This window comes from Caretta caretta, chromosome 7, assembly GCF_965140235.1.
Source record: "Caretta caretta isolate rCarCar2 chromosome 7, rCarCar1.hap1, whole genome shotgun sequence".
Classification (NCBI taxonomy): domain Eukaryota; kingdom Metazoa; phylum Chordata; order Testudines; family Cheloniidae; genus Caretta; species Caretta caretta.
Window position 1 is genome coordinate 33734810 of NC_134212.1, and position 25062 is coordinate 33759871.

General features: G+C 49.6%; 2 protein-coding genes across 3 annotated transcripts in view; both read left to right on the top strand.

The window, feature by feature from the left end:
* TOP6BL (TOP6B like initiator of meiotic double strand breaks) overlaps window positions 1-12843 on the top strand; it is a 57799-nt gene extending 44956 nt beyond the window's left edge. Inside the window, exons 14-16 of the mRNA XM_048857367.2 lie at window positions 7763-7880; window positions 9886-10166; window positions 12321-12843. Of these exons, the coding sequence (XP_048713324.2) occupies window positions 7763-7880; window positions 9886-10166; window positions 12321-12374 (453 nt within the window). The 3' untranslated portion in view covers window positions 12375-12843. The remainder of the gene's footprint in view (window positions 1-7762; window positions 7881-9885; window positions 10167-12320) is intronic.
* Window positions 12844-17198: 4355 nt separating this feature from the next.
* On the top strand, window positions 17199-25062 carry RCE1 (Ras converting CAAX endopeptidase 1). 2 transcript variants are annotated; one of them, XM_048856316.2, is made up of 8 exons: window positions 17199-17555; window positions 20199-20301; window positions 20985-21068; window positions 21608-21686; window positions 22248-22415; window positions 23060-23131; window positions 24189-24251; window positions 24735-25062. In XM_048856316.2, the coding sequence occupies exons 1-8, from the start codon at window positions 17362-17364 to the stop codon at window positions 24962-24964; spliced, it is 993 nt and encodes a 330-aa protein (XP_048712273.2). In that variant the 5' UTR covers window positions 17199-17361; the 3' UTR covers window positions 24965-25062. The 2 variants fall into 2 exon arrangements, with proteins under 2 accessions (XP_048712273.2, XP_074986566.1); XM_075130465.1 differs by lacking the exon at window positions 17199-17555 and adding an exon at window positions 18651-18733.

Here is a 25062-nt window from a genome sequence, read left to right on the forward strand (position 1 = left end):
CACACAGCACTTTAAAAGTTTAAAACTTTAAAACTTATTGAATGCCAGCCTTCTGTTGCTTGGGCAATCCTCTGGGGTGGAGTGGCCGGAGGCCCCCCCACCATGTTCTTGAGCATCTGGGTGAGGAGGCTATGGAACTTGGGGAGGAGGGCGGTTGGTTACACAGGGGCTGTAGTGGCGGTCTGTGCTCCTGCTGCCTTTCCTGCAGCTCAACCATATGCTGGAGCATATTAGTTTGATCCTCCAGCAGCCTCAGCATTGAATCCTGCCTCCTCTCCTCACGCTGCCGCCACCTTTCAGCTTCAGCCCTCTCTTCAGCCCGCCACTTACTCTCCTCAGCCCGCCACCTCTCCTCCCTGTCATTTTGTGCTTTCCTGCACTCTGACATTGTCTGCCTCCACGCATTCGTCTGTGCTCTGTCAGTGTGGGAGGACAGCATGAGCTCCGAGAACATTTCATCACGAGGGCGTTTTTTTCGCCTCCTAATCTTCACTAGCCTCTGGGAAGGAGAAGATCCTGTGATCCTTGAAACTCATGCAGCTGGTGGAGAAAAAAAAAAAAGGGACAGTGGTATTTAAAAAGACACATTTTATAGAACAATGGGTACACTCTTTCACGGTAAACTTTGCTGTTAACATTACATACATAGCACATGTGCTTTCATTACAAGGTCGCATTTTGCCTCCCCCCACCGCGTGGCTAACCCCTCCCTCCTCTGCGTGGCTAACAGTGGGGAACATTTCTGTTCAGCCACAGGCAAACAGCCCAGCAGGAACGGGCACCTCTGAATGTCCCCTTAAGAAAAGCACCCTATTTCAACCAGGTGACGATGAATGATATCACTGTCCTGAGGATAACACAGAGAGATAAAGAACCGATGTTGTTTGAACGCCAGCAAACATACACTGCAATGCTTTCCGACTACGTGCTACTGGCCTGGAGTGGTAAAGTGTCCTACCATGGTGGACGGAATAAGGCTGCCCTCCCCAGAAACCTTTTGCAAAGGCTTTGGGAATACATCCAGGAGAGCCACGAATGCCAGGGCACATTAATCATGAAACACGCTTGCTTTTAAACCATATATACTATTTTAAAAGGTACACTCACCAGAGGTCCCTTCTCCACCTGGCGGATCCGGGAGGCAGCCTTGGGTGGGTTCGGGGGGTACTGGCTCCGGGTCCAGGGTGAGAAACAGTTCCTGGCTGTCGGGAAAACCGGTTTCTCCGCTTGCTTGCTGTGAGCTATCTACAACCTCATCATCATCATCATCGTCATCTTCCTCGTCCCCAAAACCTGCTTCCGTGTTGCCTCCATCTCCATTGAAGGAGTCAAACAACACAGCTGGGGTAGTGGTGGCTGAACCCCCTAAAATGGCATGCAGCTCATCATAGAAGCGGCATGTTTGGGGCTCTGACCCAGAGCGGCCGTTCGCCTCTCTGGTTTTCTGGTAGGCTTGCCTCAGTTCCTTAAGTTTCACGCAGCACTGCCTCGGGTCCCTGTTATGGCCTCTGTCCTTCATGCCTTGGGAGATTTTGACAAATGTTTTGGCATTTCGAAAACTGGAATGGAGTTCTGATAGCATGGATTCCTCTCCCCATACAGCGGTCAGATCCCGTACCTCCCATTTGGTCCATGCTGGAGCTCTTTTGCGATTCTGGGACTCCATCATGGACACCTCTGCTGATGAGCTCTGCATGGTCACCTCTGCTGATGAGCTCTGCAGTCACCTGCAGCTTGCCACGCTGGCCAAACAGGAAATGAAATTCAAAAGTTCGCAGGCCTTTTCCTGTCTACCTGGCCAGTGCATCTGAGTTGAGAGTGCTGTCCAGAGCGGTCATAATGGAGCACTCTGGGATAGCTCCTGGAGGCCAATACCATCTAATTGCATCCACAGTACCCCAAAATTAACCCGGCAAGGCCGATTTCAGCGCTAATCCCCTTGTCGGGGGTGGAGTAAGGAAATCGATTTTAAGAGTCCTTTAAGTCGAAAAAAAGGGCTTCATCATGTGGACGGGTGCAGGGTTAAATCAATTTAACGCTGCTAAATTCAACCTCAACTCCTAGTGTAGACCAGGGCTAAGGAGTTGGGCTGGGGGTGCGAGAAGAGGAAGTCCATGCCTTTATTTGGTATGTAATACTTTCTGTCTGCATGTTTGCAAGTTGGAGGGATGGTGGCTGGTGTTTGCCTTACTGATTCTGCTGGTTCCATCAATGCATCTGTGACACTGTATGGAATATGGGAGACACTTTATGATATTGATACCAATATTATAAAATTGCAAGGAATCTGACTAGAGATGCCATGTAAGGTATCTGAAAATGTTATGATTTGCCAAGTATAATAATCTTGTTTATATCTTTGTATTTTGAGTTATAGATGTGTATGGTTGTGACGTTCCCCTCTGGTGTTATCTGGACCGGTGATCTGCTAGGTCACTCCAATCCTTGACTCTGGGAGCCAGCCTTACCCTGCTGTTCTGTGAAAACCGCCACTCCTGGGTTGTTCACGCACAGCCTCTGGCATGTAAGCTGCTCCCTATTTACAAGCAAATGACACTAGCCAATATCTGTGGTCCCGGACACAACCCTAGGAACCGCCATATTGCAGTGTTCAGTTATGCCTGCTGGACGCCGCAAGCTTATATGAGTTCATCAATTTAACGAAGAAATTTATATGTACCAGGCTTGTTGTTGCAAGGGGAGCCTCTGACATGCTTCAAACCAAACACACTGCTTCAGGTAGAACAAACAAATACATTTATTAACTATAAAGATAGATTTTAAGTGATTATAAGTCAAAGCATAACTAGTCAGAGTGGTTACCAAAATAAAATAAAAGATAAGCATGCAGTCTAAACTCTCAACCCTATTAGACTGGGCAGCAACTAGATTAAGCCGTTTTTCTCACCCCACTGGATATTGCAGTCCTTAATATACAGGTTTGTTCCTTAAACCTGGGCCAATCTCCTGTGTTGGAGTCTTGTCTTCTTCTCCTCAGTGTCTTGGCTTGCAGCATAGGTGGGGGCAGGAGAAAGGCTCAGTATGTGTCCACTCTGTCTGTTTTATACTCTCAGTCCATGTGCTTGGAGAGCACAAGTCTAGGCATGTCTGGAGGGCATTGCTGAGTCTCCTCAAGCAAAGGTTGAGCAATTCCCCTTGTGTGGCCTCATGCAGGAGAGTCATTGCTTTGTAGCTCCCTTGCTGGGCAATGGCTGTTGATGGGTTGTTTGGCACTCCTCCCAGGTGTTGGTTACTTTCCTTGCTGTTGCATCTGGGGAGCTAATATCTGGCTGAGTCCCCAACTTACAGCATGCTTTAGTGACCACCATATAACACAATTCTCATAACTTAATATGCATTAATGATACACATATATGGATAGATAAATGTCTTTCAGCAGATCATAACCTTTCCCCTGATACCTTACAAGGCATACTTTATATGTAAGATCATGATTATATGAAAATGAGGAATATGGGGGTTACACTATGCTCCCCCAAGGTATAGAATGTCACAATGGTATATCTGACAGGTTTCAGAGTAGCAGCCGTGTTAGTCTGTATCCGTAAAAAGAAAAGGAGTACTTTTGGCACCTTAGAGACTAACACATTTATTACAGCATAAGCTTTCGTGAGCTACAGCTCACTTCATTGGATGCATCTTTTTAATGGTATATCTGTATTTCAAAACTTGTGCTGTGTTTCTGGGTGACACCCCCAGACAGATTGACATCAGCAGTGCCTAGCCTGTTTGATGGCCCATCAAGGGTCATCAGCTTAGAAACAACCCACTGAAAGAAGCCAGGGGCTACACCTTATGAGTCAGCAGGACTTGTAGGGGCATGCGTATGGACAGAGGACTCCAAGGTTTTTCGATGCCGTGTGCTATGAGTTTGTGTATGGGACAAAGGAAGTACCAAACACATGGCAAAGGATATAAAAGACAACTGCATCATCTCCATCTTGTCTTCAATCCTGCTTCCCACCTCTGGAGTAATTTCTCTACAAATTTAAGCTCTGAACAAAGGACTGAATGATCCCATCCAAGCTGTGGATGTGTTCCAGAGGGACTTTCAAGCCAGCAAATTCACCAATACTGCTGAGAACCTGATATATGCACTTTGAAGTCTCTGTATATATGTGATTGCTTTACCATTTAAAATCGCTCTTCTTGTTCTTTCTTTTTTCTTTATAATAAACCTTTAGTTTTAGACACTAAAGGATTGGCTGGCAGCGTGGTATTTTGGGTAAGATCCAAACTAATATTGACCTGGTAACATGGCTGACCCTTTGTGGTTAGAAGAACATTTTGCATAGTGAGTAGAGTTTTTAAATAACTTCTCACTGTACTGGACCTGTGTGCTGATTGGGAGCCAGAGAACTGGAATGCAATAAAGGGGGCTGTGTGATTTCTTTTTTCAGCTTCTTGATAACCAGTGTGGGGGATCAGAAGCACAGTTTGTGACTGGTTGGTGAGTTTAACTTCAGTGTTAACCACCAGTTTTGGGAGTATCTGCTCTTCCTTTTGCAGCCTGAACAAAAGCCTAACACTAATACCAAAAGTCCAACACTTCTTACAATGGTGGACAAATCCAGGAAACGTATGCTCAGGGACCCCATTCCAGCAGGATCCACCTTCCATACTGATCACAACGGATGCTCACCGATTTGCTGGGGCACCCACCGAAACCAACATACAATCCAAGAGAATCCGCAGTGACACATTTACACATCAACCTGCTTGAATTATGCACAGTTCGCAATGTATGCAGCCATTTCAGAACAAAACAATAAGAGTCATGATGGACAACATTGTATGTATGTTCTACATAAACCGACAGGGCGCAGCACGATCTCGCTCCCTATGCACAGAAGCCATAAAACTATGGAACTGTTGCATAAAACACAACATCACCATTACAGCATCATACCTCCTGGGTCAGCAGAACATGACGGTGGACACATTAAGCAGACAGTTTCCTCAAGAACATGAATAGGAACTGAATGACAACATAACACAACACATATTCCACATGTAAGGGTTCCCACACATCGACCTATTCACATGAAACAACAAATGCCCAAAGTTTTGCTCACGAGCAGGACTGGGAACACAATTCCTAAGGGATGGCTTCCTCGTCAGATGAAACACACCTCTCCTGTAGCATTCCCACTGACACGGTTAATCTCCAGGGTAATACACAAGATATGAAACAACGAAGCCAAGGTCATACTTATAGCCCCGACATGGCCCAGACATGGTTCCCATACCTGAGATGCATGGCGATCTGCGCACCATACACTCTCCCACGGTGACGGGATCTTCTCTCACAAGACGAAGGTCAAGTCCTCCATCTGGACCTGGAGAAACTTCACCTGAAGGCATGGCTCCTCCAGGGCTCCAACACGAAGAATTAGCCTGCTTAGAACAGGTTAAACAGGTATTACTAAACAACAGAAAGACATCCACTTGTGCAACATACCTACAGAAATGGAAGAGGTTCTCCATGTGGTGCAGAAACAGATGCATAACTGCACTTACAGCACCACTTCATTTGATCTTGGAGAACATATTAGAACTGAAACAATCAGGACTTTCCATAAGTACGGTTAAAGTACACCTGCCAGCCATAGCTGCTTTCCACCATAAGATCGATGGTGTCTCAATATTCACACACCCGATCACAAAGCATTTCCTCACAGGTATAACCCAGAAATACTCAACCCCACATCAGCATGGGATCTAAACCTGGTCCTTAGAGGCCTTACCAAAGCACCATTGGATCCATTCATGACTTGTTCTCTACTACACCTCTCAATGAAGGTAGCATTCCTGGTCACAATTACTTCTGCACAAAGAGTAAGTGGACTAGGGGCTCTCATGGCCCACCCTCCATCTACCGTATTCGTCAAAGACAAAGTGACACTACAACCACACCCAAAATTTTTCCCCAAGGTATCATCATCCTTTCATCTCAACCAACCAATCACTTACCTACATTTTACCCTAACCCACATGGGACTGTACAAGAGACAGTCCTACACTCTCTAGATGTTAGACGCGCATTAGCATTTTACCGAGATAGAATGAAACCATTCAGAAAATCACCGAGACTGTTCATCTCCACAACTGAATGATCAAAGGGATCCGCAATATCAAAACAAAGACGTTCAAAATGGATCTCCAATTGCATCCACCTATGCTAACAACAACAAAAAAGGGAACTCCCAGTGGGGATCAGAGCCCATTTGACGAGATCAATATCAACCTCAACAGCCTTTTTGAATAACCTACCACTCACAGAGATATGTCGAGTCACCACTTGGGCATCCAAACACACATTCATTAATCTCTACGCAATAATGCAAAACTCAGGCTCAGATGCGATACTAGGCCGAACGGTGCTAGCACCAACTATGCATACAACTCCGCAGCCCATCCATCGACAGTAGGGCACTGCTTTACAGTCACCTGAAGTGGAGCATCCACAGGGATAGTACTCAAAGAAGGAGAGGGTTACTCACCTCATGCAGTAACTGAGGTTCTTCAAGATGTGTTCCCCTATGGGTGTTCCACTACCTACTTTTCTCCCCTCTAATTCGGCGTTCGCATTAAAGACTCTGTGGTAGGAAAGGAACTGAAGGGGTCAGGCCGTGCACATGCTAGATGAAGCGCTAATGGCACGGCAAGCCAGCTACTGCGCATGCACATCCTGACCAGGCACTGCTCCCGAAAATCTCCCATCAACCAGTGCCAGGATGCACCAACACCTGAAGTGGAACACCCACAGAGATACTCATCTCGAAGAGCCTCAATTACTGCACAATGCGAGTAACCCTCTCATTCCTCTTTTCTGAGATATGCTTCTACTGTAGTCAGGCATTTGGTAAATACCCAGGGAGCTAAGGACAGGCCAAAGAGAAGCACGGTGTACTGATAATGCTGATCTGTCATTACAAATCTCAGAAATCTACTGTGGCTTGGGAAAATCACTACATGGAAGTAAGCGTCCTGAAGATTGAGAGCGGCAAGCCAGTCATCGTGATTCAAAGAATAGTAGTTAGCGTGACCATGTGGAACCTCATGTAATTGATGTACTTGTGGAGACGCAGACTGAAGATAGATCTCACCCCCTCCCTTGGACTTGGGGAGCAGGAAGTACCGTGAGTAGAATCCCTTTCTCCAGTTCCGAAGGGGAACCTCCTTTCTGGCCACTGAAACCTGGAAAGAGTGTGCAAAATCTTATCTAACTATTAATAATAAACTAAACTTAAGGGCACTGGTAAGCTAGCCACAACTAAAAACTATATAAAGAAAAATCACATCACTGTGGAATAAAGCCTGAGGAGAAAACCACTCTGACTCAAGCCATGGGAGATGAGAAGGAACTAGGGAAGAGTGTTGTGAAGCCCTTAAATGGCCAGGGGAGAGGCTAAGGGGTCAGGGGGTGCAAGTGCTTCCCCATGTGTACTGTTAGGTAAAGTTCTCTGGCTTTGGTGCACTGGGCACACACTGACCAGAGCAGAATACACGTCTGCAACCACTCTGTGGGATAGCTACCCAAAATGCACTTGTACTGCCAGGCGTGCTGCTGAGAGCACCGTGCTTGGCTGTGGGGAGCAGTGCAGTCAGTTCTGCATGGCTGCTGGGGACTTGCTGCACTTTTGCATCAGTTCAGCCTCCCCTACCCAGTTTTCCAGTGTAACCAGGTTGGCAGAGCTGTCCCCTGCTCATCAAACTTAATGAGGGTAACTTTCAACAGCAGGTACCTGAAGATGCCAACCCAGCCTGGCTTGCTGCGTGTGACTTACCAACAGCTGGCCAGAAGCTATCACAGGAAGAGGCATCTGACAGCATCAGTTCTCTCAATTCAGAGCCAGGTAAGAAAATGTACAGAGGACATACATTCTCTCTGCACACTGTGACAAAGTTCTGTCCTTGTCTCTGTGGGTCCCGCGTTTCCTGGCAGATTTTGCTAGCCTCAGAGGCTCACTGTGACCCTCCACATAGCCCTTGTCTCTCTAGAGGCAAGGGTCACAGCCTACTGAGCCATTTTCATCATAACCCAGCGAGGGAGGTGAGGAGAAGCTGTCCTCCCTTTCACAGTTTCTGTTGTCTCCCAGTCTCAGTGAATAATCAGAGGGGCAAAGGGGGGAGCCCGGGTCCACCCTCTACTCTGGGCTCCCCCCTTTGGCCCTCTGATTATTCACTGAAGATGCCAACCCAGCCTGGCTCGCTGCGTGTTTCTTACCAACAGCTGGCCAGAAGCTATCACAGGAAGAGGTATCTGACAGCGTAAGTTCTGTCAATTCAGAGCCAGGTAAGAAAATGGGACCCTAATAGTATCAGCTATGGTAGCTGACCTTTGAGAAACAGGACACATACAATTCCCTGGGCTACTTCCCCACAGCAGTCCCCACTTCCTCAAGTTCCACTTCACCCTTACCTCAGGGCCTCCTTCCTTGTGCCTGATATGGTGTGTACTGCTTAGTCTCTTCAACAGCACAACTTCCTCCCACAACTCCTGACATGCACGCCCACCTGACTATCTGGGAGGTTTTTAACTAGTTTCAGCCAGCCTCTGATTTTCTCCACTGCTTTCTGGAAGCTATCTCCACTGCTTTCTGGAAGGATCTACCTAGCTGTCTCCACTGCTTTCTGGAAGGATCTTAATTGGCCCCAGGTGTCTTGCTTAACCTGGAGCAACTGCCATTTGGTTACCATGTAACAGGGATTTGTTTAGCCTGGGGCTAACATACCTGTTTCTCACTACTTTCCTATAACCATCTGGCCTTGCCCTGTCACAACACAAACACACAGCTCCTCCAGGTGATAGCCACCCAGACACCCCACAAATCATCTTTCCGGTGACCGCACTGGGGCTTGGATCCAGCCACCTTGGTACTAGAAAAGTAGATAAACAGGCCAGCAGTTCATAGAACAACCACAATCATATTGCCTGTTATTCTTTGCATGACTGAATTAAGGCCCCTATTGTGCCAGGCTCTGCACAGACCTTCCCCGACTGAGATCAGACTCACATTAGACTGAGCACTGCATAGACCCACAGTGAGAAACAATCAGAATAGACACAGAGTGGGAGGGGAAACAAAGGCACCAAGAAGGAAGGGACTTGCCCAAGGTCATGCCGCAGGCCAGTGGCAAAGCTGGGAATAGAGCCCAAGAGTCCTCTGCCCTGCTCCCTGGGATGGGCTGTCTCTACTCTTAACACCCTTTAATATCTTATTCCTTTCTCTAACCCCCTCGTCCTCCCTTCCCCACTGAGCAGCCCCACGATGGCTCCGAGATCATTTTCCTGTGCAGTTTCTATTTCCCTTACCACAAGCACTGGAGTTGATTGAATGGCCTGCTCTTATCTGCATTTACACATGCTCACAGTGGATTTTGCCCACCATTCATCCATAGATTTCAAGGCCAGGGACCATTCTGACCATCGGGCATGACCCCCTGGCCTGTATCAAACAGGCCAGAGAACCTCACCCAGTGATTCCAGCATTCAGCATCAATCCTGTGGTGGAGCTAGACCAGATAATTCAGGGAGACATCCGGTCTGGATGTGAAGCTGTTAAGGGATGGACAATCCCAACCATGGGGAGCTGCCCCGATAGGGAATCTCCCTCCTGGCTAAACTTATTCCTAATGTGAATGTATTCAGACTTCCAGCTGCTGGCCCTGCTCAGTCTGTGTCTACCAGATTCACGAGCTCCCTAGGATTACATGTGGCCTTTGCCAAACTTGGCAAAGAGGTCCCATTCGCCTACAGCATGGTATGAGACACTGGGAACTAGCTCTGCAGCATTTCCCAGCGATAGAACAGTATAAGACAGTTATCGTGAGAGCATCATGTTCATTTTATGTTTACAGCCTCTCTGCTGGACAGAGCTGACTTGTGGGGAGAAATGAGTGAAACTAAGAGGAGGAAGACAGCAGCCATGGAGAACAATGCAGGTGGGGCTCTGGAGCGAGAGCCACTGGGTGGCTTGCAGGAGAGGACGGACGATCTCATGACAGACTTTGGCAGCCAGCTGAGTTTTTGCCTGTGGAGTCCCAAGGAAGGAGCAGATGCCAGCATGTTCCTAGGTGAAAGAGAGGAAGGCTTTACAGCTGTATCAGAATGCGGAGCCAGAAGTGAGAATCTGTGGCAGGTTGGTGAGGGAAGAACCTCTCCAGAAATCAAACTTGGTTTGAGCAAAAGGGAAGGGCCAAACTGGATGGCACCCACAAGGCCATGTTCGCAGGAGCATGGGCTTCAGAATCAATTGGTGCTGAGTTCTAATGTGCCTTCCCTCTCTACCTCACTTTCCCTGTCTGCAAAATGGGGATAACACTGACCCAACTACCAGAGGGAGCTGTGGCTTCAGGTATGAATGTGTGTGTGACAGATTGGATCACAGAAACCCCTTGGGAGCTGCCACTTGATGTGCCAAGACTACTTTTGCCCCTGCTTTCCCTGCCAGCTTAGGACTCCAGAACCCTGCCTGGCTGTGCCAGACACACTTGCTGGCCACAAACACAGACCCAGGTCTGAACCACGTCCCACAAACGGCAAGCATAACTGAAAGCAGCTTAGGAAATGTTCCTGTCTTTAACCAACTCCCAGTGGGGTCCAAACCCTAAATAAATCCATTTTACCCTGTATAAAGCTTATATAGGGTAAACTCATAAATTGTTTGCCCTCTATAACACTGATAGAGAGACATGCACAGCAGTTTGCCCCCCCCACCCCAGGTATTAACACATACTCTGGGTTAATTAATAAGTAAAAAGTGATTTTATTAAATATAGAAAGTAGGATTTAAGTGGTTCCAAGTAGTAACAGACAGAACAAAGTGAATTACCAAGCAAAATAAAATAGAACACGCAAGCCTATGTCTAAGAAACTGAATACAGATAAAAACTTCACCCAGTAAGCTTCCTTTTACAGAATAGTCTCCTTCTAGTCTGGGTCCAGCAATCACTCACACCCTCCCCCCCCCCCCCCCCCCGTAGTTACGGTCCTTTGTTCCAGTTCCTTTCAGGTATCCTTGGGGGTGGAGAGGCTCTCTCTTTAGCCAGCTGAAGACAAAATGGAGGGGTCTTCCAGGGGTTTAAATAGACTTTCTCTTGTGGGTGGAGACCCCCCTCCTCTCTCCTATGCAAAGTCCAGCTACAAAATGGAGTTTTGGAGTCACCTGGGCAAGTCACATGTCCATGCATGACTGAGTTCCTTACCAATCAAGCCACATTCCTGGGAAAGCCCAGATGTGGATTGGCATCTCCAAATTCATTGTTGGCTTAAGGGCTTCTTGATTGGGCACTTACTGAGAATAGTCTTTTCTCAGGAAGCTGACCAACTGCTTCACTAAAACCTACTCAGAATCAAACAAGTATGCAGCCAATATTCATAACTTTGAATACAAAAATGATACATTCATACAAATAGGATTAATAGATTCAGTAGATCATAACCTTTACAGATATGTTACTTGGCATATGTAGCATAAAACACATTCTAGTTATGTCATATATACATTCATAAGTATATTTCCGTAAAGCCTTATGGGGGGCATCGTCACAGTGTGGAAAGCATTTTGAGAGGCTTAGATAGAAGGGCTAAGGATTATCAATCAGGAGTAATACGTAAACATGGCTATGGGGATTTCTTTTCAAAAATCCTTCTAGATTATGCAAAAGTCTGGGTTTGGTTTTCAGAGGAGAGCAAGGTGGGCTGGGAGTCTGGAGCTCAGCAAGGGGAGTGGAGGGGGGTCTAGTGGGTTAGAGAACAGGGGCAGGGACTGGGAATCAGGACTCCTGGGTTCTAGTCCCAGCTCTGGGAGGGGAGTGAGATCTAATGGTTAGAGTAGGGAGGGTGGGAGCCAGGATTCCAGGAGCCCACTGAGATCTGTGGGAATCACATACAATTAGTATCTTGGTCAAAGGGGCCTGTTTAGCACAAGGGAAAGACTGGAAGTTTCTTGGGGTGGAGACTTCCATTTACTGTTTGAAAAAGGCACCAGTCATTTGTGGTGCCAGGCTCTTGGTAGCCCAACATGAGAGCCCTCAAAGGGGCCTGAATTTGAGGGTGATGTCCAAGCACTGTCTGGAAATGAGGGTCCTTACAGCATCTCTAGTTGCATCCCCAAAAAATGAGGCACCTGATGTCACTCTTTGCTTTGGAAGAGTTTGGCCTGGTTGTGTGAGCAGCACCTGGCATGGCAGGACATGGCCTCTAGGTGTTGCTGTAACCTCCCTCGCCAGTGGGGAGGCTTCTCTGCTCCTGTCTAGTCACAGACCAATGCCTGTTTGTATTTGTCCCGCAGGCCGACCACTTGTGGCTGCAAGAGATTTCCAATCTTTCTGAATGGACATCCTGAAATGGAGATGCCCTTAGCCAAGGGTATGAGAACAGCTGTGCTCCCCCATGCAAACAAAGCCAAATAAAGACCATCCGTTCAATGGGGTTCTTGTTCTTTATTGTTGGATGGCAGTAGGGCAGGGGTTCTCAAACTGAGGGTTGGGACCCCTCAGGGGGTCACGAGGTTATTACATGGGGGAGTCACGAGCTGTCAGCCTCCACCCCAAATCCCACTTTGCCTCCAGCATTTATAATGGTGTTAAATATATAAAAAAGTGTATTTAATTTATAAGGGGGGGTCGCACTCAGAGGCTTGCTATGTGAAAGGAGTCACCAGTACAAAAGTTTGAGAACCACTGCAGTAGGGCTTAGGAGCCCCGATACGCACTAGGACCCCTCTGTGCTGGGCACTGTACAAAAATGGAACAAAGTTGGTCCCTTGCCCCAAAGAGCTGACACTGTTGTATTAGAAGGAGGGAGGGTGGATGGCTTTGTGGTCAAGGGACATGACAGTGGTGGAGGACTCCTGGGTTCTTCTTTGAGTATATGTCCCATGGGAGCTCCACCATAGGATGTTTGTGCCTGTGTGCTCTTGATTGGAGACTGCAAAGTAGTGCTCGCGGGCCTGCCCCTGTGCAGAACACCTCATCCTCTGAATGAGTGGTGGTGGGCTCAGGTCCTCCTCAACTGCCGGCAGCTCAAGACAGAGTCTTTGCTGTTAGTTTCCCACTTTTGTTTCATCTCATGAAAGTCTTTCTTTATTTTTGTTTCATAGTTATTGATTTTTCTTTTTTGTGGAGGGAGTTTTTCTGCCTCCTTCTGGAACCTTTGTTTGTGCTGGAGGGAGCACAATTTGTTATGCCCAAGACCCCAGGGTTTAAGCCCTGCCAGACCTGCTACAGGTTTTTTCACAACAGTGACGGACATTTGAGTTGCCTATGGTGTTTGGGGGACTCCCATATCCCCTCATAGTGTAGGGTCTGTCTGGGATTTAAGGGCAGAGCCAGAAAAAGATAGGGAAGCTAGACTAAAACACCTCTTAAGGGAATATGGCCTAGCTCTGGAGGGGTCCACTTCCTCCCCCGTACATCAGCCTCAACATTGCAGACCACTCTCGTCACTGGTCCAGCCTCATCTGTGACCACAGACACAAAGACCTCAGAAAGGAAGAAACACACCTTCCTAACCAGAGAAATTAAGAAAAAGGGTAGGTCACCCCATAAGACCCACTCTTGGGAGATCTCACATCCCTTAAAGGGTACTGTAGATGCTCCAGTTGAGTCAGGTACTGAGGTGTTGGTACTGTGTAAGTACTGTGCTGTGGGGTTCCTGAAGGGGTGCAGAGGATGGGCCCAGGGCTGGGGTTTCCTGGAGAGATGGGGGTGCTGTGGCTGGGAGCTGTGGGGTGTGTAAGAAGCCTTGTCTGGATAAGCACTCTACCGGACAACCTACCGCAGCAACACTGCCTGATCCTACATGGCAGCATGGGAGTGCTGTGGGGTTCCTGAAGGGGTGCAGGGGATGGGCCCAGGGCTGGGGTTTCCTGGAGAGATGGGGGTGCTGTGGCTGGGAGCTGTGGGGTGGTGTGGACCCAAGACAGGGAGTACTGTGCTGGTGGTGTTGGGGAAGAGGAGTCATCTCAGCCATGGTGTGGAGGTGAGGAGGAACTATAGGGATATTGGGGCCAATGGATGGTTGAGGGGGCACTACGGTGGAATGACCAGGGAGTGCCGTGGGAGAGGGAGGGTGAGAACATAAGAACAGCCATAGTGGGTCAGACCAAAGGTCCATCTAGCCCAGTGTCCTGTCTTCTGACAGTGGCCAATGCCAGGTGCCCAAGAGGGAATGAATAGAACAGGTAATCATCAAGTGATCCATTCCCAGCTTTTGGCAAACAGGAGCTAGGGACACTATCCCTCCACATCCTGGCTAATAGGCATTGATGGACCTATCCTCCATAAACTTATCTAGTTCTTTTTTGAACCCTGTTATAGTCTTGGCCTTCACAACATCCTCTCGCAAGGAGTTCCACAGGTTGCCTGTACGTTGTGTGAAAAAATACTTCCTTTTGTTTGTTTTAAAGCTGCTGCCTATTAATTTAATTTGGTGTCTAGGGCTGTCAATTTATTGCAGTAAACTCATGCGATTAACTAAAAAAAATTAATCACAATTAAAAAAATTAATCACAGTTTTAATCACACTGTTAAACAATACCAATTAAAATTTGTTAAATATTTTGGATGTTTTTCTACATTTTCATATAGATTGTATTCTGTGTTGTAATTGAAATCAAAGTGTATATTATTTTTTATTATAAATATTTGCACTGTAAAAATGATAAACAAAAGAAATAGTATTTTTCAATTCACCTCATACAAGTACTGTAGTACAATCTCTTTGTTCTGAAAGTGCAACTTACAAATGTACATTTTTTTGTTACATAACTGCACTCAAAAACAAAACAATGTAAAACTTCAGAGCCGACAAGTCCACTCAGTCCTACTTCTTGTTCAGCCAATTGCTAAGACAAACAAGTTTATTTACATTTACAGGAGATAATGCTGCCCTCTTCTTACTTACAATGTCACCAGAAAGTGAGAACAGGCATTTGCATGGCACTTTTGTAGCTGGCATTGCAAGGTATTTACATGCCAGATATGCTAAACATTTGTATGCCCCTTCATGCTTTGGCTACCATTCCAGAGGACATGCTTCCATGCTGAAGACATTACTTAAAAAAATAATATGTTAATTAAATTTGTGACTGAACTCCTTGGGGGAGAATTGTATGTCCCCTGCTCTGTTTTACCCGCATTCTGCCATATATTTCACACTATAGCAGTCTCGGATGATGACCCAGCACATGTTGTTCATATTAAGAACACTTTCACTGCAGATCTGACAAATGCAAAGAAGGTACCAATGTGAGATTTCTAAAGATGGCTACTGCACTCGACCCAAAGTTTAAGAATCTGAAGTGCCTTCCAAAAACTGAGAGAGATGAGGTGTGCAGCATGCTTTCAGAAGTCTTAAAAGAGCAACATTCCAATGAGAGAACTACAGAACCCGAACCACGAAAAAAGAAAATCAACCATATGCTAGTGGCATCTGACTCAGATGATGAAAATGAACATGCGTTGGTCCACACTGCTTTGGATTGTTATCAAGCAGAACCCGTCATTAACATAGACACATGTTCCCTGGAATGGTGGTTGAAGCATGAAGGGACATATGAATCTTTAGCACATCTGGCATGTAAATATCTTGCAACGCCAGCTACAAAAGTGCCATGAGAATGCCTGTTCTCACTTTCAGGTGACATTGTAAACAAGAAATGGGCAGCATTATCTCCTGCAAATGTAAACAAACTTGTTTGTCTGAGCAATTGGCTGAACAAGAAGTAGGACTGAATAGATTTGCAGACTCTAAAATTGTACATTGTTTTGTTTTTGAATGCAGTTTTTTATTACACAATTCTACATTTGTAAGTTCAGTACTTGTATTAGGTGAATTGAATAATACGATTTCTTTTGTTTCTTTGTACAGTGCAAATACTTATAATCAAAAATAAAGTGAGCACTGTACACTGTATTCTGTGTTGTAATTGAAATCAGTATATTTGAAAATGTAAAAAACATCCAAAAATATTTAAATAAATGGTATTCTATTATTGTTTAACAGTGCGATTAGTCACAATTTTTTTAATTGCGTGATTAATCACAATTAATTTTTAATGACTTGATAGCCCTATTGGTGACCCCTAGTTCTTGTGTTATGAGGAGTAAGTAACACTTCCTTATCTACTTTCTCCAAATCAGTCATGATTTTATAAACGTGTATCATATCCCCCCTTAGTCGTCTTTTCCAAACTGAAAAGTCCCAGTCTTATTAATCTCTCCCAGTTTTCTTAATCTCTTATTAATCTTCAGCCATTCCATACCCCTAATCCTTTTGGTTGCCCTTTTCTGAACCTTTTCCAATTCTAATATATCTTTTTTGAGATGGGGCAACCACATCTGCATGCAGTATTCAAAATGTGGGCATACCATGGATTTATAAAGAGGCAATATGATATTTTCTGTCTTATTATCTATCCCTTTCTTAATGATTCCCATCATTAGTGGGGGAAGCAGCCCAGGAGAGTGATCCAGGGGTGCTGTGGAATGGGGATAGGGGTGACCAGGGAGAGCTGTGGAGGCAGTGTGGGGACAGGAGTGACCAGGGAGTGCTGAAGGGTTGTAAGGGAAGGGAATGATCAGAGAGTGCTGGGGACTTGCGATGGGCAGTGTGTGTGATCAGGGAGTACCGAGGGGTAGTCGGGTGTGTGTGTGTGACTGGGGAATGATGGGGGGATGACCGAGGAGTGCTGGGAGGTAAGGGGGGAGTGAGTGGGGAGTGCTGGGGAGATGACTGGGGAGTGCTGGGGGTGTAATGGGGGGTGACTGGGGGTGTAATGAGGAGGTGCTGGAGGTGTAATGGGGGTGACTGGGGGGTAATGGGGGGTGACCAGGAGTGCTGGGGAGGTGACTGGGGAGTGCTGGGGGTGTAATGGGGGGTGACTGGGGGTGTAAGGAGGAGGTGATGGGAGATGCTGGAGGTGTAATGGGGAGGTGACTGGAAAGGGCTGGGGGCTAATGGGGGGTAACTGGGAAGGGCTGGGGAGCAGTGGGGGGCACCAGGAGTGCTGGGGGAAAAGCGAGGGTGACCGGGGCGGGCTGGGGGAGTAGTGAGGAAGGAGGTGCCCGGGGAGGGTTAGGGTGTTGCCGGGAGGAGAGGGGTGACTGGGAAGAGCTGGAGGAGGCGGGGAGGCCGGAGGCGGTAGCGGGGACGCGGGTGACCGGTCGGGCCGGCGGGCAGATCCCCGGGGCGCTGGGGAGGTCCCGGCTCTCCCGTGACGGGGCGCGGAGCCCAGGCCGCGGGCGCTATGGGGGTGTCTCGGCCCGTCCCGGTCCCTCCCTCGCTCCCGCCTCTCCCCGTCACGGGGGGCGGGCCGGGCCGGCCGGGCGATGTCGGCTGCAGCGGATGCGGCCGCGGCCGGGCCGGAGGCGCTGGGCCCGGCCAACTCCCCCTGGGTCTCCGCTGGCGGGCTGGCGCCGGGCCCCGGCTCCCCCGCGCTCTGCTGGGCCGCGCTGCTCGCCTGCCTCAGCCTGGCCTGCGCCTACGTGGGCAGCCTCTACGTGTGGAACAGCCACCTGCCCCGGTGAGTGCCCCCCCCCGTACCAACCCACCTGCCCCGGTGCGTGCCCCCCCCCGGTACCAACCCACCTGCCCCGGTGCGTGCCCCCCCCCGCGAACCACCTGCCCCGGGGAATGATCCCCCCCGGTACTGACCCAGGCCCCCCGGTACCAACCCACCTGCCCCGGTGAGTGCCCCCCCCCGGTACCAAGCCACCTGCCCCAGGGAGTGACCCCCCCCCGCGAACCACCTGCCCCGGGGAATGATCCCCCCGGTACTGACCCAGGCCCCCCGGTACCAACCCACCGGCCCCGGTGAGTGCCCCCCCCCGGTACCAACCCACCTGCCCCAGGGAGTGACCCCCCCCGCGAACCACCTGCCCCGGGGAATGATCCCCCCGGTACTGACCCAGGCCCCCCCGTACCAACCCACCTGCCCCGGTGAGTGCCCCCCCCCGGTACCAACCCACCTGCCCCAGGGAGTGACCCCCCCCCGCGAACCACCTGCCCCGGGGAATGATCCCCCCGGTACTGACCCAGGCCCCCCGGTACCAACCCACCTGTCCCGGGGAGTGACCCCCCCCGGTACCAACCCACCTGCCCCGGGGAGTGCCCCCCCCCCGCGAACCACCTGTCCCGGGGAGTGACCCCCCCCGGTACCAACCCACCTACCCCGGGGAGTGCCCCCACTTTGCCCCATACTCCTGGGATGCCCCCTGCCTCTCCAGCAACCCCAATGCCCTGGGACTTCCCAGGGCATTAATCAGATGAGAGGGGCATGTTACACCCCCATAAACACAAACCAAACCTCAGCCTAACAATCTTTGTCTCTAGAATGTGTGTGTGTGTGTGGGGGGGGGGGTTGATGAGAGGAAGAGTGTGATCCCTGACCCACCCTGCACCTTCTTCACCTTGGGTTGTTTCCAGCTCTGGGTGGGGAGTTAGTGGGTTAGAGTGTGAGGGGGAGGGAGTCAGGTTACCAGCTTGGGTTCTATTCCAAGTACTGTGAGGAGAATGATTAAAAGGGAGAGGGGTGGGAGGAGCCAGGACTCTTGGGTTCTATACATATATATATATATAATCGCTGAGACAAACAAGTTTATTTACATTTACAGGAGATAATGCGGCCCTCTTCTTATTTACAATGTCACCAGAAAGTGAGAACAGGCATTTGCATGGCACTTTTGTAGCTGGCATTGCAAGGTATTTACATGCCAGATATGATAGAACCCAAGAGTCCTGGCTCCTCCCACCCCTCTCCCTTTTATATATATAAAATTGGTAGAAACATTTCTCTTGCTGTGAGGATTTTATAAAATGCAAATATTGGGTGCAGTGGGTGGGTCGTGGGGACATGATGCAAGCACATACACTACAATAATGACTGGGGGATAGAAAGCACCAGGTGCTGCTATTCACCCCTCGTCATACACTGGCTGTTAGGAGGGTACAATGGAATTGGGAGGCAGCACATTCACAACTGATGAAAGGGATTGTTAAAAGATGTTATCCAGTGCATAATCTGTGGAACTCACTGGTTCATGATATCAAGGCCAAGAGTCAAGTGAACTTCAAGACATATTTAAAAAAGCAAGGTTCCTCTTAAATTCTCATGCATTTAAATTGAACACCTCTGACAGAACTGGGAATGGAACCCAGCAGGAGTTCTGACTCCCAGTGTTCTGCTCTAACCCTTCAAGAGGGATTAGGGAGAAATCTCCCTTATATGTTGCTGGTTATTGTTATGTGTATTGCAACAGTTACTGAGATCCCTCCCCCACCCCCCACTGGGCTTTGCACTGCACAGACATACAGTGAGAGACAGCCCTCTACCCAGATCTGGCCCCCTGTAGTATCTGCATTGCCCATAGGACATATTCAGATTGTGCAAAATCTTGGATATTACTTTTTTTTTTTTTTAAAGAACCAATCTAGCCCTTGTGCTTCGTAGATTCATTGATTCTGAAGCTAGAAAGGACCACAGTGATGGCCCATTCTGACCCTCTACAGTAGCTAGGCCATCGCTTCTGGCTGGGAGAAACTGTCCAGTGCCTTAGAATGGAAACTCTTTGGGGCAGAGGGGCTGTCTCTTTCCTCCAAGTTTGTGCAGAGCAATGGAGTTCTGGTCCGTGACTGGACAATTCACATAATAATAATAATGGTAACTGACATAGTGTTGCCTTCCTGAGTCTGCAGAGAGCCTGAAATGATGTCTGGAGGAGATATGAAGGCCTCAGTCCTCTATGGGAGACAAATGCCAGTGTTAACTGTTGCATGGCCAATAAGCAGATGATATAGGAGAAGTTGTGGGAATTGGCAGGAAAATCATTAGATGTGAAGAGCCACAAAGATGGGGAAGAAGGAGGGAACTCCGGGAAGGAGGGTGGGGAAGGAAGAGAAATAAAGGCCAGTGGGGTATGGGGTGGGGGAATTCTGTCCCCAACATGAAATTGTCATTAACAGTGGGACCCGGCTCCCTCCCCCAAATGAGCTCGACGCCCCGGCTTACATCAAGACACACAGAGGGAAAAGCATAGCCCAAGCTCACACAGTGGGTTCGTGGCAGAGCCAGGAATAGAAACCAGGAGTCCTGAGGACCTAGCCCCTAGGCCGCACGACAGAGCGGCCTCCGTTCCTCTGCGCCCTGAAGGTTTGTCTCCATTTGCAGAGACCACCCGGCCGTGATCAAGCGGCGATTTACCAGCGTTCTGATCGTCTCCGGCCTCTCGCCACTCTTCGTCTGGCTCTGGAAGGAGCTGACAGGCATTAAGGTAAGATTGTCACCTGTTCCCTATCTCCTCCCTCCCCGATATCTGCAAGCTGGGCTGCCTATGTGGGAGAGTAGTCATGTGACTCGTAGCAAGCTGGGACAGTCCTGGCTGATAAGGATAGTCACGTGACACTTGTCTTGTGAGGGCCCCAAGGCCAGTATGTTGAAGTGTGGAGCCGGAGGCTGTCCCTCAAGCCCTGGGACTCCCTTGCAGCTAGTCTGGCCCTTCACATCGCCCCTCCTTCCTGGCTAATCCCATCAGGGAGAATCTTTTTAGTTAGTGCTGTGCCAGCCACTGCCTCACCCTCTGGGTCTGAGTATTGTATTACATGGGTGCTTGCACACCCTGATCAAGATCAGGAGCCCCAGTCATGCTGGGGACTGCACAGACCCCCCCCACAACCGAAATCAGGGCCCCATCGTGCCGGGTACTGCACAGGTGCACAGTGAGAGACAGGCCCTGCCCCGAAGAACTCAACAGTCTAAACAGACACAGAGTGGAAGGGGAAACAAAGGCACTGAGAGGAGAAGGGACTAGCCCAAGGTCTCTTGGAATAGAAACTAGGAGCCCTGAGTGCCAGCCCCATGCACTAGTCACTGGGGTGCAGGAGGTGGCTGCAGGGCTGGGCCAGGGGGTGATGGCCTGCATGGTCCTGATCCACATGTGTCTTGTGTTTTGCTCAGCCAGGTATATCCCTGCTAGTTCTGCTGGGCTTCCGACTGGAGGGCATTGTGCCAGCGACTCTACTGCCCTTGTTGCTCACTATGGTATGTGTGGGGCTAATGCCCTAGGGCTGCCTTGCCCCAACCTGCTAGGCCCTGATAGAGGCTCTGCTGGGAGCAGGTGCCTGCTTTCTCTTGGGGGCCAATGGCTGGCCTGTCAAGCCGCCTTCTCTCCACCCTCGCTTGCTGTAGTGTGCCAGCAAACACAGAGATGCCAGGCTCAGTTGTCTGCTCTGTGCTGCTGCCCTCATTGCAGGGCATGGACTCCTCCATGGTGGGGATGTGGTGCAGGCTGCTTTGTCCTGACTTTGCTAGCAGACTGTGCATAGAAGAGCTGCCCTTCTGAGATCAGTCGGAAGGACTGTGACTCACTGAGCAAACAGGGCTTAATGGTGCTGAGCTGAGATTTCCAAATTGCCCAGGGCCTTTAGGTGCCCATTAAAATGCCAGGGAACCAGGCACCCAGATCCTTTATGTGATGTTTAAACAATGGCTGTTGTCTCGGTGTGGGGACAGGACTGACAGCTGGGGTAAACCTGAATGCCAAAGGGGATGCTCACTCAGCACCTCCTTTTCTGTGCTAGGTCCTGTTCCTTGGGCCCCTCATTCAGCTCTCGATGGACTGTCCCTGGGACTGGGTTGATGGACTGAAGGTCATGTTTGGTAAGGCCTTGCTATTTAGATGATGGTAGCACGTAGGAACACAGACCGAAATCGTCTCCTCTCATGCTGCGTGCCGGGTGCTGCATGGACACAGTGAGAGACAGTCCCTGCCCTGAGGAGCTCACAGTCTAGCTAGACAAACGGTGGGAGGGGAAACTGGGGCATGGAGAGGGGAAGGGACTCACCTGAGGCCATTGGCAGAGCCAGGATTAGACCCCAAGAGTCCTGGCCTAGCTTGGAGTCTCTAGACCACGCTGCCTGTAACAGCAAGCTGCAGGGAGTGTTGGTGGTGAGCTAAGGGACTAGTGGGCATAGGTCGGCAGAGCTCTGTCTCTCCTGGGAGCTGCTCAGAGCTAGGGGGAGTGCACAGGGACAAAGAAGGGGATCCCATAGTCAGGGGAGGGGGCATCCTCGGCCTGGTCTGTGCTTTTTGTTCATATCTATTGAGATGAGATGCCCAAGCAGCACTGGGGAGGGGAGCTCTGTGCCAGGCCTCCACAGGACATTCCAGAGACTTCTAGCAGCGCCAGACACATAATGCTACCCCCCTTCTCCCTGCAGACCCCCACTTCTGGGTGCTGTGCCTGAGCGACATGCGCTGGCTCCGCAACCAGGTGATCGCACCCCTGACAGAGGAGCTGGTGTTCCGGGCCTGTATGCTGCCCATGCTTATCCCTTGCACCGGCCTGGGGCCAGCCATCTTCACCTGCCCGCTCTTCTTTGGTGTCGGTGAGTACCCAGCACTGCTCAGGCCCCCTGACTGAGCCGCCCCACGGTGTCCAACAGAGCTCCCTCCCCAGCTACTGCAAAGCATCCAGGCAGGGTCAACAGTATGGCTCTGAGCACAGCTTCCATCCCCCACCCCCAGGTTGCTGGGAGTGGTGGGGGCAGAGTCAGGGGGCATGTGACCTAGGCCCAGCATTGCTCCTTCCCATGTCACTCTTTCCCACCCCTCCTCTCTGTCTGTCTCCCTTCCTCTTCCTGTACCCAGTGGGACTGAGGGGTTTGCACTGATCCCCACCCCACCCCCCGAGCAGCTTGGCAAGGGAACAAGTATCTACCTCCTCCCATACAATGAGGGGAAGGCTGAGTTCCGCTTCTCTGCTCCCCTCCCCAGTCCCACTGAGCACAAAACAAGCCCTTCTGAGCTAGGGGTGTCTGCCTTAGGCACAGGAGCATGGATTAGAAGCCTCCGCCCTGTGCACAACCCCCTGCCTGGTGCCCATTAGGGGCCAGCATGCTCACAGAGATGGGGAGCAGGTGCAGGTGGGGTTGGTGCAAGCAGGGTTCTCCTCAGATCAGCTCCTGCCAGTAGAGGCTGGGGAGGGGGGCTGGGCTAGCCACAGGCATTGATGGACATTTCCCTCTTCCAGCTCACTTCCACCATGTTATTGAGCAGCTACGGTTCCGCCAGGGCAGCATAGCCAGCATCTTCCTGTCGGCAGGTAGGAAATGGTTGCTAGGGCAATGGTCCTGAACTAAGGACCCCTAGACCAGCACTATCTTAGCCTGCTCTGGGTGCAGCTGGTTGTGTGTGAACCTGTTAGCGTGTCCTCCTCATTACCAGGGATAGAGGTAGTTATGGTCAAACCTCTACCTAGAGCAATCACACACATCTAGCCAGCCCTGGAGCTCCCCTGGGCCTGTCTCTGGCTCTTGACTGAGGAGAATCCCCTCCCTCACCCTCACTCCCAGTCTGGCACCAATGATGTGTGCCTGTATCACTGGTGTGGAGATGCAGCCATCTCTGGGGAGGGGAATATGTATCGCCCCACTGTATTGGAGGCTGTTGGGTCAAAAGCACAATGAGAGCAGCACAAGTTGTCTGTGAAGGGTCTGGAGCGAGTTGGGGGTGGGGGAGGATGAACAGCAGCTTCCCTCCAGAACAGCTGGTGAAGTCTGGAGGGAAGCTGCCAGTGGTGAGCAAGGCAGCAACAAACACCAGAAAAGAAGGGGATGCAGTAAGTGGGAAGCCAGTGGATACAACCCCAGTGATTGAGTTCCATCATCAAAGGGCAGCTAGTAACAGAGCTGAAATAGCCACAAAAGGGTAATACCTAGAAAGAGGAAAAGTTAAGGGAAGACCAGTGAAGGAAATAGGCTTACTAAACATCCTTTAGACAAGGTAAAGTGACAGGAACAGAGACATTGGCAGAGGAGGGTTAATTGTTCAATCAGCCAAGAAGCCAACACATCAAGAAATACATGTCTTTATTGAAGCTGAAACTCAAAACAGTATGAAAGGGTGGGGTTTATGTTCTAGTCCATTGTATTTTCTAAATCAGAATTCTTTTGTTCATTAAATGTAAATTGTAATCTATAAAGTCAGTTTAATTAACATAATTGTAGTTAGTTTGGCCTCTCTCTGGATCCCTGATGGTGGGAAAAGATGTGGCAACTCTGTTTTAAGCACACAGTTTTTTGCCAGAAGTGATCAGTCGTGATACTGTATAAGGGAATTTCAGTGACTCTCTTTCTAAAAGATTCTACTCTCTCCTGCAGCTTTCCAGTTCTCATACACAGCTGTTTTCGGGGCCTACACAGCATTCATCTTCATTAGGACAGGTCAGTGCTGCAGGTTGCCTTCCTGTGCAGACAGAGTTCCCTCCCCAGCCTGGCATGGAACCACCATCCATTTCTGTACCCTCTACCACAGGGGCTCTAGTGAGAGAAGACCAGATGCCTGTCTTGGAAAGAGTCCCTTCCCCTGTTTATGCCCAGTGTTCCTCCCTTATAACCAGTTGGGCTCCAGTTTAAGTTCCCTCTAAGTGCTGCAGCAAGAGAGGGCTGGGGGGGTTGCCTCTCCCCCAGGGCAGCCTGCACCCCAAACTCCCCCCCACCAACCTTGTGTCACACATCACCTCCATATTGGTGCACATAAAACAAAATTCATTCTGCCCATGGATGTAAAAGATTTGAGAGAACACTGGCTCCAGTCCCCCCAGAGTTGAGTCACAGAGCTGCTTCAGCTCATCTCTAGGGGTATGAATACATGGTTGTAACACACTGTGGTTAAAAAAAAACAATTTGTTCTCTTCTCCCATCCAGGACACCTGATTGGCCCTGTGTTGTGCCACTCCTTCTGCAACTACATTGGCTTCCCTGCCATCTGTGCTGTCCTGGAGCATCCCCAGCGCCTCACTGTTGTCATCTTCTATGTGCTGGGCATGGTGCTCTTCCTCCTGCTCCTGCTCCCCATGACTGACCCAGCTTTCTTTGGAGACATCCCTATTTGCTCTCTGCCTGCAGCCAGCTCCGGCTTCTCTGTGTGTTCCTGACATCTGGGGCACGGGTTTCAGACCCGACAACACCCCCTGCACCCTCCCACTGAGAGCAAGAGATATATTTTTTTATTATTAAAGTACTTTGGAAGGTG